The sequence below is a fragment of the Heloderma suspectum genome, chromosome 11, assembly GCF_057233095.1.
Source record: "Heloderma suspectum isolate Gila_16-S chromosome 11, 16-S_ref, whole genome shotgun sequence".
Lineage (NCBI taxonomy): Eukaryota > Metazoa > Chordata > Lepidosauria > Squamata > Helodermatidae > Heloderma > Heloderma suspectum.
Window position 1 is genome coordinate 9,039,253 of NC_139468.1, and position 17,551 is coordinate 9,056,803.

Sequence of the window (17,551 nt, forward strand, 5' to 3'; positions counted from 1 at the left end):
ATCAAGGTAGACCCATTTAGCCCCTGTACTGCTGGCCTTTTTCTGGATGATACAAAGGGGGTACACAGGACTTCCTCCATGTATTGGATGAATGGGGCAACTGTGGGGCTAGCCCCTCCCACAACTCTGCTGCCAGGCTCCTCCAACAAACCTCCGTTTGATATTCACTGGAAGGAGTTCTCTGCATGCACAGATGCATGCAAAGCCCCTACACACGAGGAGGGATTTGCCAAACGGACAGTTTGCTTAGGTACAAGGGCTGCCACATTTTAATGTAACATTGCAACCTATTTAGGTTTCTTATACACTGCAGTGTTGCTCTCATGTTGCTGACTGCCACAACTAGCCTGTTTATTCTGTTCCAGAAGCAGAGCCGCTCAGAAGCTAGAATTTGAAATTTCAGGATCAACTACTTACAAAATTCTTCCAGTTCTGCTCAGCTACCATGGGCAGTAGCCAGCATTGCCATTTTGCTTACACAACTGACAGAGCACTAGCACAAGTCACCTCTAGCATTCTGTCAGTAGTGTAAGCTGGCATGACAAATTTTCCACTGCTCTGTGTCCTATTCAGAAAACCCCATCAAGAAACCTGAAACCACCACATATTTGGAGCCATATTTGAATGTCTCCAGACCCTTCCTCCCCCCGTTCCATCTCAAGATTGTGATCATGCAGACACCATGACTTCAACATCATCAGGTTGCCCACCCCGTCCCTGCTTTTTGTAACTTCTTGCCTGATGAAGAGATCTGTAGATCTCAAAAGCTTGCAGTTTTCAGTCATCTTTCAGTTGGTTTAATAAAGGTATTACGCTAACATGGATTTTGGAATTTTGCTTATGGCCAACACAGCTATCTTTGCTTTTTGTGTGACTATCAAGAAAGCCATGCAACAACCTTAAAAACACACACATACATCCACCTCCCACCAGATTAGACCCAAAGTGTACGTATAAATCCTCAAAATGACCCATATGTTGCTTCGCCACATTGGGAACTCACAGCCACCCCTTTGTTCTGCCAAAAGATAACTGCAAAACATTTGTCTTCTAAGGACAATGATAATTGACTAGCAACTACAATATTTCATCTCATTTCTGCCCGCAAAAACCACCTCGTTGTCATCTGCATGGGCAACTGATTTTAGCAAGCATAAATGAGCCACAGATGATGTGCCGTGTCAAAGCGCAACAGGCCTCAAACAGCCGAACCTGGCAAACACAGCCAGGCGCCTTCACTGTTGTGCTGTGGCATCCGGCCAGTAGAGGGAGCTGCTGGCCTGTAATCGGCTGTGCCAAACAGCCAAGGGTGGGACCGCTGCTTGCAGCCGAGGAGTTGTCAGGTGACACATGGGGCCCAATAAAGCCAGCTCAGATGCCAGCCTGGTTCATCAGCCTGAGTCTCCCATTAACCCGTTGACCTGACATGGCCATGCCTAAAGCTACCAATGTTTATTATGGACAGAACAAGCACATATAGCAGAGGTGCAGAACCACTTTCAGCTTGAGGGCCAAATTCCACTGCAGAGAAGCTTTCAGGGGCCGCATTCCAATGGTGGGCAGAGCCAAAGGCAAAAGGGGCAGGGCAAATATAATCGCACAGTTTAGTTGGAAGCTCACTGGCTGTAAGTAAACCCTGGGACAGGCAGTCCAACTTTTTAGAATCGGGAAAAAACTGCACAAAAGCCCGGATACCAACTGATCTGTGGAAGGGGGAAAGGGGGTGGAGCCAGTGGAAGGGGTGTGGCCTTTTGGGGAACCCGGGAGAGCTGGATAGGGGCCCCAGGAGGGCCAGATTTTGCCCCCAGGCCTGAGGTTCTACACCCCTGACTTAATGGAACATATACAGAGCCAGACCATTGGTCCACCTCATGCAGCACTGCCTGCTCTGACTGGCAGGATCTCTCCAGGGTCTCAGGTGCCGAAGAGTCTTTTCCGTTACTTGCTACCTGGTCATTTTAACTGGAGATGCCAGGGACTGAACCTGCAACCTTGGGCATGCAAAGTGTGCGCTCGACCACTGAGTTGAGACCCCTCCTTCAAGCATCTAGCTGAACGATTTCACAATAAGGTTGTCACAGAATAATTCCTATGCACTCTTCAGCAGTTCCTTAGCTTCTGCCATGCCCATGAATATTAGTTGCATTCACCCACAACATGAAAATTAACCATTGTCCTCCGAGGTTTGCGCCCACTAAGGTCAGAGGGTTTCAAAACATTAATTAATTAACAAGCATATAATTGTCTGGGCAGCTAACAATTTTACACAGGCGTCTAGGAATTTAAAATGTTTTTAACCTGGCCACAGCACAGATTATTTATAAACCCAGTTTATGTCATTTTAGGAATTCTGATTCTTAGCCACATTCATAAGAAATTAATAAAAGTATAATAGAATCATATAATCTTAGAGTTGGAAGGGAACTTTGGAGGTGATCTAATCCAACCATCTGTTCAATGCAAGATGCAACTACAATATTACACACGTCAAGAATCCTTGGACTAGGGGAAAAAGAATTGCAGCATTACGCAGGGACATATATCCATGCTTGCAGAAAATGGCAGCCAAAATATTATTATTAGTATTAGAATTCATGATGATGATGACGATGACGACAATATTTTAAAACTGCCCTTCATCTAAAGATATCACAGCGGTGTACAAAACAAGCCCCCGAAATGGTATATAAAACCTATAATAATAACAACAACAACAAGAGAAGGAAGATATAAAACAATTTAAAAAGCAGTGAAATGTAAGAAGGATGAAGTAACCAGCTAAAATGCCTGGGGAAGCAAAAAAGTTTTAACCTGGCACCAAAAAGATAGTAAAGACAGTGTCAACTGCACTTCTATGGGGTTCCACAAACAGGGTGATGTAACAGAGGAGGCTCCCTCCCTTGTTAACACAATGACCTGGTTCAGAAGTAATGACTACCCATGGGTTGTTTTGACCATGGGAAGTCGTGACCATGCAGGAGCGAGCAAGTGTGCATGCTGCTTCCACAAACTTCCACTTCGCTAAACAACCCATTAATGCTCCCCTTCCTGGCTTGTTTGTGTGATGTGCGAACCCAGCACTCTGGGTTGTTGAGAGAGAAACACAGAATTTTAACGCAACAACGAACCATGGGTTCAAACTCTGGGTTGTTTCTCCCTCAACAACCCAGAAACGGGGCATTCCTGGGTCGTTTGGAGAAGTGGAAGCAGTCAAGCTGTCGGAAGGCAGCACGCTTGCTTGGCTCCTGCATGCTCACAGCTAAAACAACCCATGGGTAGTCATTACATCCAAACTGGGCCTAATGTGTGGGAGGTACTTTGAGTAGAGCTTCCCCAGTAGATCTTAAGGCACAGGCAGGAGAGGCATTCTTTTAGGAATGTCAAGTCCCAAGTCATTTAATAATTTAATAACATCATCAGAGAGTTTAGTAAAGGCTAAAGTGTTGGGGCTTTTTATTTTACAATAAAAGACAACAAGGAGAGAGGGGAGACACGTAAGAAATGTTTATTTATTTATTATTTTATTTATTAGAAGAGGGGCTAGACACCTTACAGCTGTCCCCTCTTCTGGTTCTTCCCCCAACCTGATGGTTCCTGGCAGCCTTACCAGTCTGCCCTCGGGTCTGGTGGTGCTGCTGCTGAATGCCAGGTCGGCCCAAAATAAGACCTCCCTCATCCATGATTTGATTGTGGATGAGGGGGCTGACCTGGCATGTATTACTGAGACCTGGGTGGGGGAACTGGGAGGGGTCACTCTCTCCCAGCTGTGCCCTCCTGGGTACTCAGTGCAGCACCAACACCGACTTGAGGGTCGGGGAGGGGGGGTTGCCGTGGTCTATAGGAATTCAATCTCCCTCTCCAGGCTTCCTGCTCATTCGAGTGCAGATCTTGAGTGTCTGTACCTTGTGTTGGGTACCCGGGACAGATTAGGGATTCTGTTGGTGTACCGCCCACCCCGCTGCCCATCAGACTCCCTGCCTGAGCTGACGGAGGTGGTCTCGGACTTGGTGTTGAGGACCCCCAGGATGATGGTCCTGGGGAATCTCAACTTCCATGCCGAGGCCGCTGTATCCGGGGCGGCTCAGGACTTCATGGCCGCCATGACAATCATGGGGCTGTCCCAACATGTCATTGGCCCAACGCATATAAAAGGACACACGCTTGATCTGGTTTTCTCGACTGGGCAGGAGGATGGTGATCTGAAAGTAGAGGAATTAACATCTGTCCCTTTGTCATGGTCAGATCACTTCCTGCTGAGGTTTAGACTTCTGGCGGCCTTTCCCCTCTGCAAGGGTGGGGGACCTATTAAAATGGTCCGCCCCCAGAGATTAATGGATTCCGTTGGATTCCAGAGGGCTCTGGGGGATTTTCCTACTGGTATGGCTGGTGCTCCTGTTGAAGCCCAGGTCGCTCTGTGGAATGCAGAGATGACTCGGGCGGTTGACACGATCGCACCCAAGCGCCCTCTCCCTCTGAGCAGAGCCCGGCCAGCTCCTTGGTATACACCTGAGCTGAGGGCAATGAAGCAAGAGGGGAGACGGCTAGAACGCAGGTGGAGGAAAACTTGTGCTGAGTCTGACCGAACACAGGTAAGAGCCCACTATCGAGCCTACTCTGTGGCGGTGAGGGTGGCAAAGAGGCAGTTCTTTTCCACCAGCATTGCATCTTCTCAGTGTCGCCCGGCGGAGCTTTTCCGAGTGGTTCGCGGCCTGTTACATTCTGGGCCAGGGAGAGAGACGGTGGAACCCTCGGTAGCACGCTGTGACGGGTTTGCGCGGCACTTTGAGGATAAAGTCGCTCAGATTCGTCATGAATTGGACACCACGATTAATGCAGTTCCATTGGTAGAGGCGTTCAGAGCACCGTCTGGTCCAGTTTTATTGGATGAGTTTCAGTTACTGAGGCCTGAGGATGCGGACAAGGTGCTTGGCCAAGTCCGATCGACCACTTGTGTGCTTGACCCTTGCCCTTCATGGCTTATTAAATCAAACAAGGAGGGGTTGCCCAGCTGGGTCCAGGAGGTTGTAAATTCCTCCTTGAGAGAGGGAGTGGTGCCTGCCGCTTTAAAAGAGGCAGTAATTAGACCACTCCTGAAAAAGCCTAACCTGGACCCAGAGGATGTTAACAATTATAGGCCAGTGGCCAACATCCCCTTCCTGGGCAAGGTGCTTGAGCGGGTGGTTGTAGGATAGCTCCAGGCACTCTTGAATGAAACGGATTATCTAGATCCCTTTCAATCGGGCTTCAGGCCTGGTTTTGGAACGGAAACTGCCTTGGTCGCCCTGTGGGATGACCTCTGCCGGGAGAGGGACAGGGGGAGTGCGACCCTGTTGATTCTCCTGGACCTCTCAGCGGCTTTCGATACCATCGACCATGGTATCCTTCTGGATAGGTTGTCTGGGTTGGGAGTTGGAGGCACTGCACTACAGTGGTTCCGCTCCTACTTGGATGGCCGATTCCAGAAGGTGGTGCTGGGGGATTATTGCTCTGTGCCATGGCAATTGTGCCATGGGGTTCCACATGAAACGGCTGGGGGAGGTTATCCGGAGGTGTGGGCTGAGGTGCCATCAATATGCGGATGACACCCAGCTCTACCTCTCTTTCTCATCAAAACCAGGTGAGGCAGTGGCTGTTCTGAACCAGTGCATGGGCACGGTAATGGACTGGATGAGGGCCAATAGACTGAAACTCAATCCAGACAAGACGGAGGTACTGTTAGTGGGTGGTTCGTCTGCCCGGCTAGGTGATAATCAACCTGTTCTGGAGGGGGTTGCACTCCCCCTAAAGGATCAGGTTCGTAGTTTGGGGGTGCTCTTGGATCCAGAACTGTCACTTGAGGCACAGGTGAACTCAGTGGCACGGAGCACTTTTTATCAGCTTAGGCTGGTATACCAACTACGCCCTTATCTGGACAGAGATAGCCTAGCTACAGTTATCCATGCTCTGATAACTTCTCGTCTGGATTACTGCAATGCGTTATACGTGGGGCTGCCTTTGAAAACGGTCCGGAAACTTCAGCTGGTCCAAAATAGGGCAGCAAGATTGTTAACAGGGACTGGCCTGCGAGCTCATATTACGCTAGTACTTTTCCAGCTGCACTGGCTGCCGGTCCATTTCCGGGCCCGATTCAAAGTGCTGGTGTTAACATTCAAAGCCCTTAACGGCTTGGGGCCAGGTTACCTGAAGGATCGCCTCCTCCCATATATGCCTGCCCGGACCTTAAGATCATCAGCAGCAGCCCTTCTCCGTGAGCCCCTGCCAAAGGAAGTGAGGCGGGTGGCTACTAAGAGGAGAGCTTTTTCTGTTGTGGCACCCCGGCTGTGGAATGAGCTCCCTAGTGAGGTTCGCCTGGCGCCTACATTGTACTCCTTTCGGCGCCAGGTGAAGACCTTTTTATTTTCCCAGGCATTTTAGCTTTCTAAATTTTTATCTTTGCTGTTTTAAATCTGTATTTTAAACTCCTGTACTGCTGCTAGGTTTTATTGTGGTTGTATTGTTATATTGTGGTTTTAATGTTCTATATATTTTAAATTGTTTTATTGTGTGTTGTTTGGTTTTAGTTTTTGTGAACCGCCCAGAGAGCTTCGGCTATTGGGCGGTATAGAAATAAATAAAATAAATAAATAAATAAATAAATTATTTAAAATGATCAGATCACAGGGTGGTGTACAGAATTCATTAAAGGGGCAATCCTATACAAGTTTAGACAGAAAAAAGGCCTACAATTCCCAGCATGCCCCAGCCAGCCATGCTGGCTGGGGCATGCTGGGAATGATAGACCTTTTTTTCTGTCAAAACTTGTATAGGATTGCGCCCTAAAACTGCAACTATTTATTTATTTATTATTGCATTTATATCCCGCCTTTTTTCCTCTTGCAAGGAACCCAAGGCAGCTTACATTATCCTCCTCCTCTCCATTTTATCCTCACAACAACAACCCTGTGAGGTAGGTTGGGCTGAGAGTGTGTGACAGGCCCAAAGTCACCCAGTGAGCTTCCATGGCCGAGTGGGTACTAGAACCCGGATCTCCCAGCTCCCAGTCCAACACTCTTGCCACTACACCACACTGGCTTTTTAAAACCCACAAGGATTAAAAAACAAACAACCCACCCCCATCCAGCATGCACAAAGGGCAGTATTAAATGCACTAACCCATCAATTTAATTGGACGGCCCTGCGTTCTGGTATCATGAAAGAGATATGAAAACTTCTCTATATACTTTGGGCAGTATCCAATGTGACACTACTGCTAACTTAGATTACGCTGCGCTAGCGGAAGCATCCTCCAACCCAACCGCACTTGCAAGTACTATTGCCGTGGCGCTAGAGTTTAACGGTAGTGCCATATTGGATACTGCCCAAAGTATACAGAGAGACATTCTTATATCTCTTTCATAATACCAGAACACAGGGCCTTCAAATTAAACTGATGTGCGGTAGATCCAGGGCAGACAAAAAAACAAAGCCATACCAAACCCTTCCCACCGTGCAGAATAACCTTACAAAACTCGCAGCCACAAGGAATTGTGATGGCCACCAATTGGACAACTTTCAAAGGGGATTTATACAAATTCTTGGAGGGCAAGGTTATTGATGGTTGCTAGCCATGATGGTTATATGGGGCTTCCATGTTCAGAGGCTGTATACCAGCTGACCACAAACTCCTGGGGTGAAATAATGGAAGAGAAGTGTTGCGGTTGCCTACATATCCTGCTTGTGCGCTTAACAGAGACATCCAATTTGTTACTGTGGGAAGCAGGAAGCTGGACTAGATGGTCCTTTAATCTGATCCAGCCGAACCCTGTTTTATGATTTCAGCTTTTGTTTCGTGAACTGCCCAGAGACCTTTGGCTTTTGGGCAGTATGGAAATGTAATAAACAAACACATAAATACGATGTTCTTAATGCTCAATAAGATCATGAGTAAGCAGTGCTAGCAACAACCAAGACTTTCTGGCTAGCAACAAGTTTTCTGGCTCTACAACACACCTGTGAAGTAGGCCACTTTATCATCAACATCAGGAAGGATGGGAAAGTGAAAGGGGAGGAGCCACTAACAGAGTGTGGCTTGCCTTAAGCCACCCTATTGAGTGTATGGCTGAGCTGAGTTTTGAAATGGAGGATTCGAGCTCATAATCCATTCTTTTAACCATTATGTTACCTTCCCCATCCCAACAAAGGATTCTTGGGACATTCATGTGGGCTACTGACACAATAGAACAAACAAGCATTTCCTTACTTGATGGTGATACATTATTTTTTGCCCCATTTATACGTTTGGGCTTTTTTAATTACTGTCACCTAGGGCTGCTATTACGTTGACCTAGTATAAAGCTTTAAATGGCTTGGCACCTAGGGGTCTGAAGGACTGCCTACTCCCATTCAAACCCACCCATTTATTTAGATAATCTTCAGAGGATCTGGTTACAGCACACCCAACCTGTGGTGAGGTGGGTGGTGATGAAGAACATAAGAAAAGCCATGCTGGATCAGCCCAAAGGCCTGTCCAGTCCAGCATGCTGCTCCCTCAGTGGCCAACCAGATGCCTCAATGGGAAGCCCACAAGCAGGACATGAGAACAACAGCATCCTCCCGCTCATGTTCCCCACCTAGTATACATGGGCCACTTCACATCAAATGACCACCAGATCTACTACCGTGGACAAGAGGACCACAGAAGAAATGGAGTAGCCTTCACAATTAATAATAAAGTGGCTAAAGCAGTGCTTGGATACAATCCAAAAAATGACAGAATGATCTCAATTTGAATTCAGGATATGCCATTTAACATCACAGTGATCCAAATAGACGCCCCAACCACAGATGCTGAAGAAGCAGAAGTAGATCAGTTCTATGAGGATCTGCAGCACCTACTGGATAGCATGCCAAAAAAAGATGTTATTTTCATTACAGGAGACTGGAATGCTAAGGTGGGTAGTCAAACGACACCTGGAATTACAGGCAAGCATGGTCTGGGAGAACAAAATGAAGCAGGACGTAGGCTGATAGAATTTTGCCAAGACAACTCACTGTGCATAACAAACACTCTCTTCCAACAACCTAAGAGACGACTTTATACATGGACTTCACCAGACGGTCGACACCGAAATCAGATTGACGACATCCTTTGCAGCCAAAGGTGGTGGACAGCTATGCAGTTGGTAAAAACAAGACCTGGAGCTGATTGTAGTTCAGATCACGAACTTATTATTGCACAATTTAGAATCAGACTCAAGAGAATAGGGAAGACCCACAGATCAGTTAGATATGAGCTCACTAATATTCCTCATGAATATGCAGTGGAGGTGAAGAATAGATTTAAGGGACTAGATTTAGTAGACAGGGTCCCGGAAGAACTATGGACAGAACTTCGCAACATTGTTCAGGAGGCAGCAACAAAAAACGTCCCAAAGAAAAAGAAAACCAAGAAGGCAAGATGGCTGTCTGCTGAGACACTGGAAGCAGCCCAAGAAAGAAGGAAAGCAAAAGGCAACAGTGATAGGGGGAGATATGCCCAATTAAATGCAAAATTCCAGAGGTTAGCCAGAAGGGATAAGGAATTATTTTTAAACAAGCAATGCGCGGAAACAGAAGAAGATAATAGAATAGGAAGGACAAGAGACCTCTTCCAGAAAATTAGAAACATCGGAGGTAAATTCCAGGCAAAAATGGGTATGATCAAAAACAAAGATGGCAAGGACCTAACAGAAGCAGAAGAGATCAAGAAAAGGTGGCAAGAATATACGGAAGATCTGTATAGGAAGGATAATAATATCGGGGATAGATTTGACGGTGTGGTCAGTGAGCTAGAGCCTGACATCCTGAAGAGTGAGGTTGAATGGGCCTTAAGAAGCATTGCTAATAACAAGGCAGCAGGAGATGACGGTATCCCAGCTGAACTGTTTAAAATCTTGCAAGATGTTGCTGTCAAGGTGATGCATGCCATATGCCAGCAAATTTGGAAAACACAAGAATGGCCAACAGATTGGAAAAAATCAACCTATATCCCCATACCAAAAAAGGGAAGCACCAAAGAATGTTCAAACTATCGAACAGTGGCACTGATTTCACATGCCAGTAAGGTAATGCTCAAGATCTTGCAAGGTAGACTCCAGCAATTCATGGAATGAGAATTGCCAGATGTACAAGCTGGGTTTAGACAAGGCAGAGGAACTAGAGACCAAATTGCCAATATCTGCTGGATAATGGAGAAAGCCAGGGAGTTTCAGAAAAACGTCTATTTCTGTTTTATTGACTATTCTAAAGCCTTTGACTGTGTGGATCATCACAAATTGTGGCAAATTCTTGGTGGTATGGGGATACCAAGTCATCTTGTCTGCCTCCTGAGGAATCTGTATAACAACCAAGTAGCAACGGTAAGAACAGACCACGGAACAACGGACTGGTTTAAGATTGGGAAAGGAGTACGGCAGGGTTGTATACTCTCACCCTACCTATTCAACCTGTACGCAGAACACATCATGCGACATGCTGGGCTTGATGAAGCCAAGGCTGGAGTTAAAATCACTGGAAGAAACATTAACAATCTCCGATATGCAGATGATACCACTTTGATGGCTGAAAGTGAGCAAGAACTGAGGAACCTCACGACGAAGGTGAAAGAAGAAAGTGCAAAAGCTGGGTTGCAGTTAAACCTCAAAAAAACCAAGATTATGGCAACCAGCTTGATTGATAACTGGCAAATAGAGGGAGTTGATTGATAACTGGCAAATAGAGGGAGAAAATGTTGAGGCAGTGACAGACTTTGTCTTTCTAGGTGCAAAGATTACTGCAGATGCTGACTGCAGCCAGGACATCAGAAGACGTTTACTTCTTGGGAGGACAGCAATGACAAATCTTGATAAAATAGTTAAGAGCAGAGACATCACACTGACAACAAAGGTCCGTGTAGTTCAAGCAATGGTATTCCCCATAATAACCTATGGCTGCGAGAGCTGGACCATAAGGAAGGCTGAGCGAAGGAAGATAGATGCTTCTGAACTGTGGTGCTGGAGGAAAATTCTGAGAGTGCCTTGGACTGCAAGAAGATCAAACCAGCCCATACTCCAGGAAAGAAAACCAGACTGCTCACTTGAGGGAAGGATATTAAAGGCAAAACTGAAGTACTTTGGCCACATCATGAGAAGACAGCATACCCTGGAGAAGATGCTGATGCTAGGGAAAGTGGAAGGCAAAAGGAAGAGGGGCCGACCAAGGGCAAGATGGAAGGATTATATTCTGGAGGTGACGGACTCGACCATGGGGGAGCTGGGGGTGGCGATGGCCAACAGGAAGCTCTGGCGTGGGCTGGTCCATGAAGTCACGAAGAGTCGGAAGCGACTGACCAAATAAACAACAAACTGCCTCCAATACTGGTAGCCATTCATAGCCTTCCCCTCCACAAATTTATTGAATCCATGTTGGTGGCCATCACTATATCTTGTGGTAGTGGGTTACCCAGTTTAACTATGTGCTGTGTGAAGAAGGACTTCCTTTTATCCTTCCTGAATCTCCCACCATTCAGCTGCTTTGAATGACCTTGGGCTCTAGCATTACAAGAAAGGGCTGGTACCCCAGTTGCGAAATGCTCCCATCCATTCACTCGGCACTCCATCCTTAATGACTTTTAGGTACCAATTCAAAATGCTGGTATTCATGCAAGCTTAGAGTTTTTTCAGCATTTTTCTTACTGGGTTTGGAGTTGCATTTTAAAGCTTTTACTTTATCTGCCTGTTTCTGTATTTTTATTTTATCTACCTATCTATCTGTATATGAAGGCAGCCAACTATAAAATACAGAGAACATGTTATAATTAAAACTTTTCAAATAAAACGAATCCAGTAAAAACACAAATAAAACACAAAATCAAGGCAAATAACAGCACATTCAAAAGAAAGAATTAACAGAACCGACCAGATTAAAAACCAATTCAACAGCAAAGCAGCTGACAGTGCAGTGCTATACATGTCGACTCAGAAGTAAGCCCCACTTACTTGGAGTCAATGAGACTTACTCCAAGATATAGGACTGCAACCTTAGATGCCAAAAAGATGCCTGGAGAGAAATATATTTGCCTCCCACTGGAAGGATAACAGAGGTGTCCTGGTCTCCCTTGGCAAGGAGTTCCAATGCTGGAAACAGTCAACGTTGATCTCAAATTTTATTTTATTTGTATTCATTTTAAAATCCATTGTACTCTGCCATGAAAACTAAGGTTGAATGACGGGATGTAAACAGATGGTGAGAAATCTCAGTAAATCTAAAAATATAAAGTCAGATCCTGATGGGAGCCTAAATCGAACATCTTTCTCCCCATTCCCTGCAGAGGAAATTCTCTTTTCCCTTTGCATCCTCCTGAGAATGGCAACTCATGATGTCCTAGCTGATTGCCTGTCCCTTGAGCACACACAAATAAAAGGTCACAGGAGAGCAACAGAGTTCACAGTGAGTAGGACCGGATGGCAGTCAGAAAGAGAACAGGAGGGCATGAGAAAAGGGCAAGAGTCCAAGACATGTAGCTATCGCCCAGGAAGTCCTAAAAATTCTGAGAAAAATATTATCGCTGGGAGCAACTTTATCAAAGGATCCTGAGATTATTTTTATTTGGATATGTGTAATTAGTTACGAAACAGCAAAGAGAAATTGGGTTTTATCTGCTAGCAACCGCCCGTAAGTTACTAATAGCAAAATATTGGAAGCTTTATGCTGGTGAAGGTCTGGACTGTGGGGACTATCATGAAATTGACATACATGCATTTTGTAAAGTGCCTGGGAAGATATTTAATCTAGGTAGCTTAAATTTAGGGAGTGTACCTATTCAGTTTTTCAAGATGGATCGATAATGTATCACAGAGCACAATCTGAAGGCATTACAAAGCAGCTGAAGCAAAGCAAATGGGTTTGGGTCCGGTCAGTGGCTAGATGGGAGACCACCAGGGAACCTTAAGCATGTGTAAACGTAAAAGGTAAAGGCGTCCCCAACCAGTCGTGTCCGACTCTAGGGTGTGGTGCTCACCTCCATTTCTAAGCCGAAGAGCCAGCGCTGTCCGAAGACGCTTCCGTGGTCATGTGACCGGCATGACTGAACACCGAGGTGCACGGAACGCTGTTACCTTTCCCGCCGAGGCGGTACCTATTTATCTACTTGCAATTTCTTGCTTTCGAACTGCTAGGTTGGCAAGAGCTGGGACTGAAGACGGGAGCTCACTCCGTCACGCGGCACTCGGGTCACGAACTGCTGTCCCGCCGACCTTCCGGTCTGCAGTTCAGCATCTTAACCACTAAGCCACCGCGGCCCAAGGATGTGTAACGAACAACATATATTCTTTCCCTATTTACCACTGCCTCCACTTCTCCTGATGTCTCCCTTCTGTCAGATTGTAAGCACCTTGAAGCAGGGACTTACCCTGTTTGTTCCTCATAAAGTACCATCTTTGCCCATATGGACCTGCCTGAGTCCTATCATCAAAATCAGAGCCCCTGCTCTCTGGCCCATGATTAACTAAGCTCTGATCTGTGGGGAGCAAAGACGGGGCCCGTTTGGTTGTAGCACCACAACTGTGCAATTCTTTCCTTGGGAAGTTTGATGTGGCTGGGTGACCAGTCAGATGGGCGATTAATAAATTTAATAAATAAAATAAAAATAAAATAAATGTGCTCCTCTCTCCTTTTTTAAATGGTGTTTGAAGACATTTTTATTCTGGAAAGCATGTTATATCTGCTGCTTTTATTGCCTTTTGCCATTTTTAATGCTCCTATATGCTTTAAAAATGCAACTTTATCAAGTATTTTATTGTTATATGGTGCGGTTTTGTTTTTCACATAAGCTGCTTTGGAAAATCTGCTTGAAAACCACGGTAGAAATTCTTTAAATACAATAAAATAAAGCACCACTGAAATGTAATAGAAGTGGTGGTGGTGTTGATAATAACATTAGCAGTGACAACACTATGTATCCCACCTCAAGTTCCATCATAGAAGAAAAGCAGGATATAAAATGTAATCATTTTTTTTTAAATTCCAAGATGATTTCCATAAAAGAGTTATCTCATTCAGTAGATATATTCCTTTTTTGCTGGAACTGACCATGTTCCTTGAACTTTGCGCAAGAACTTATATTTCTGTTCCTACATTTTAATTAAGAGGAAGAACAAAAACAAGAAGACAACTCTACAAATAAGATCCTAAAATGGACTTTTTGCCCCTCTAAAGGGTTCCAGGCCATAGGGAATAAATCAGGCTTGGCTTGAATATCACTGGGCTTTTCACTCCCCCTCCCCCTTTATAGCCGGCTGGGGAGAGGGCATCAGCAAGCCCCCCATCCCTCCTCCAGAGATGTCCTCTTTTTCATGGATGTGTAACATCCACCTGGGATGACTCAAGAGCGGCAGGAAGCCCTACAAGCTCCCATCGAGAGAGGGGAGGAGGAGGAAAAGAGGGCCGGATCCTTCTTAAGCAAGGGAGCAAGAAACGAAAGGGGGAAGGGGGGAAGGGGAATAAAATAAAAGAGGGAAATGTTTGCAAGGAAGGAGGAAGAAGAGGTGCGCGGTCACCTGGAAAGCATGGCTTTTTTTTCAACCCAGTGAGTGCACCAGAAACTGGAAGCAAAGCTTCAAGCTAAGTGTGATATTTCTGAAAGAAAGAGCGGGGGAAATAGGCTGTGAACTGACACACACAGGGGCCATTTGAGGAAGAGAACCCAGGAGTCCTGCGTATCTATGCCAGATGATTTCTTTTTACCAGATCAGACCAAGTTGAAGATCCTCTGGAGAAGCTGCTCCCCCGCAAACACCCCCCCCCATCTTTCCCCTCGCTCCAGTTATATGCTTGCAAAGGGAAGGGGAAAGGGGGGAGACATAAGAACAGGAGTGAGCAGAAAACTGGCTGGGGTCTCTCCCCGCCCCCCTCGCTTCCGCGAAGGCCAAAGCAAGAGAAGGGAGCTGTTGCAGGGATGACTCTTCGCCATTCAATTTTGAGTTTCACATCCTGTCCCCATTGCTTTTCAAAAAATAGAAAAAGACGTGGGGAGTCAAGAACCCCCCCCCCCAACACACACGCAAAGGTGGAGGGAGGGGGGAGAGAGAACACTGAATTAATAAGAATCAGGTAATCGAAAACAGCCCTGGAGGAGGCTGGGCCCACAAGGGCTGCTGAAAGCTCATTTCCCACCCCGAATGATATAGGGTGGGGGAAGGTAATTATTTCTCCTCCCTCTCCCCAACTAGTAGCTCCATATAAAGACCGGGAGGCGAGTGTAGCTGTCGTGCATTATTCCCCCCCATCCCTGCACAAACACACAGAATTGCTTCCGAGGTGGCAGTGGTTGCTGTTAATAAATATGGGGGGGGGAGAAAAAGTGCCCCCACCATCCTCACCCTTAGGAGGGGTGTCGCTGAGTGAGTACAGAACGGGGTGAGAATACCGGGTCTCTCTCCCTGTGGCTCACCAAAGCAACCCCCCCCCCCCGCCTCTCTGGACCTGACTAGGCCGCATCTTAGCCCCCCTCCCCAACTCTGTGGTCACCATGGCAACCCCACCGGGGGACAACATGTCTATCCCCCCCCCCCAGCATCGACTAGGGAAAGGGGGGGGAGTTGTGGAGGGGCAGGGAGGGTTACACTTTGAGGCCCAGATTTCATCCCCTTGGGAGACTTCAGGGGAGGAAAAAAGAAATCGGGCCAACGTGGAACAACTCCCCAGCCGGTCCTGCCCAGCCTCAATCAATCACCCCCTCCCACCCAAGACTGGATACTGGGGAGAGAGGGGCTACATTGCCGAGCTTAGAAGGTCCATTAATGAGACATCTGGATTCCGCAGGGATGAGTTGCATTGCTGAGCTCCCAGGAATGAGACCAAGGAAGGCGGCCACCAAGGCATGGGTACCGCGAATTTATTATTTTCAAAGAGATATTATTTACTTATCATATTATAGCATTATTTTTAATTACCTACCACTAATCACATAATATTTGTCGAGACATCTTTTTATATAGAGACAACAACAATAACTAGGCGCAGTGCAGAACGCAGAAAGAAACAGGCCCCAAACAGGCTTTACAACCGTATCTAAACAAGAACCCCCAAATGCAAAATATTCAAACTTGCAGGAAGAAAAAAGAAAGGAAGATTCATATCCTCCCATGCAAAAAATAAATAAATTAAAAATTAAAAATCCACAAAACACACACACACATAGTTCAATGCAGCCTCTCCCCCCACAACTGCGTCCAACACCTCCAAATATATTGGGGTGCAGACAGATCTTACCTGCTCCTCCTCGGGGCTCAATTCCGCAGCCATTCTGACACTCCTTCCGAACTCCCACGACGTGATCCCGGAGATGAGAAGATTCTTAAGTTTTCCAAAGCCGCCACCCCCCCCCCCCGGTAAAATTAAAAGAATTTGCTGTCTTTCAGCCTCCCCCCCACTTACTGGGGGGGGGGAAGCAATCAAGTCCAAAAGCCCGGCCTCCCCCCCACCTTTCTTTCTCTTTTTTCTTTTTCCTTTTGGCCCTTCAACTCGGGCTGCGCCCAAACTTGAAGGATCGCATTCTTCAACGCCTTCCTTTTAGGATCTCTTTAAATCTATATACATATATTTGTTTATTTAAAAAAAAAAACACGAAAAAAAAAAAACCCGGGAGGCGAGGAGGAGAGCGGAGGGATGCGATTATTTATTATGATGATTATTTATTATGATGATTGCGTCACCCTCTCGTTTGCCAAGTCAAAACGCACAACTATAAGGAGTGAAAAAGAAAACTTCCAGAAAAAGACGGGGGAAAGGCTCATCCACACACACACCCAGACGCACAAGAAATTCTTTACATTTCTAGTTTTTGCTGCAGGAAATGCCTTCTTGCCTTAGAACACTCCAATATATAGGAAGGCAAAAAGGTTAAAGAGAAAGGGCGGGGGGAAGACAGGGAAGGGGGAAGACACGCACACGCGCATAGATCTTTCGAAATTGCAAAACTTCCCAGCCTCGAAGCTCAAATCCTCCCCAGATTGTGCGAAAACGTCTCCCTGCGAAGCGCCCTCCTACTATTGCTTTCTGGGAGGGGGAGGAGGAAAGGGAGGGGGGAGAATTAGGAGGAAGCAAACGAATTCCTTTTTGCTTTCAGGGCTTGAAGCTTTTTTCTTTTGCTGTTCCCTCCCTCCCTCCCTCTCTCTCTGCTTCTTCGCAATCCTCATTCCTCAAAAGCAGCAGCAGCAGCAAAAGAGAGACAGAGACGGGGAGGGGGGGAGGAAGGAAGCCACGCCACGCCACCCCCCCCTCGCAACACCAGCCAATGCGGCTTCCTCCGCTCGCCTGGCCCCAGAGCCTCCGCGTCTATCCCCCGCCCCCGGCTCCATTCAGAAACGGAATGTCATTCACAGGCAGGCAGGGAGAGAGGGATAGATCCAACCCAGGAGGAGGGGGAGAGAGCAGCAGTACGAGCCGCAGGGAGGGGAGGAACAGGAAACTATCCGAGGAGGAGAGGGATTGGTTTGGGGAGAGTGGGGGCAGAAGGCGGGGGGAGGGAACAGGAGGGCAGAAGACGAAAATCGAC

General features: G+C 46.6%; 1 protein-coding gene across 1 annotated transcript in view; it reads right to left on the reverse strand.

The window, feature by feature from the left end:
• Positions 1–17,215, reverse strand: part of PTPN9 (protein tyrosine phosphatase non-receptor type 9) — a 65,095-nt gene extending 47,880 nt beyond the window's left edge. Inside the window, exon 1 of the mRNA XM_084816770.1 lies at positions 16,267–17,215. Within this exon, the coding sequence (XP_084672896.1) occupies positions 16,267–16,299 (33 nt within the window). The 5' untranslated portion in view covers positions 16,300–17,215. The remainder of the gene's footprint in view (positions 1–16,266) is intronic.
• Positions 17,216–17,551: the final 336 nt, after the last annotated feature.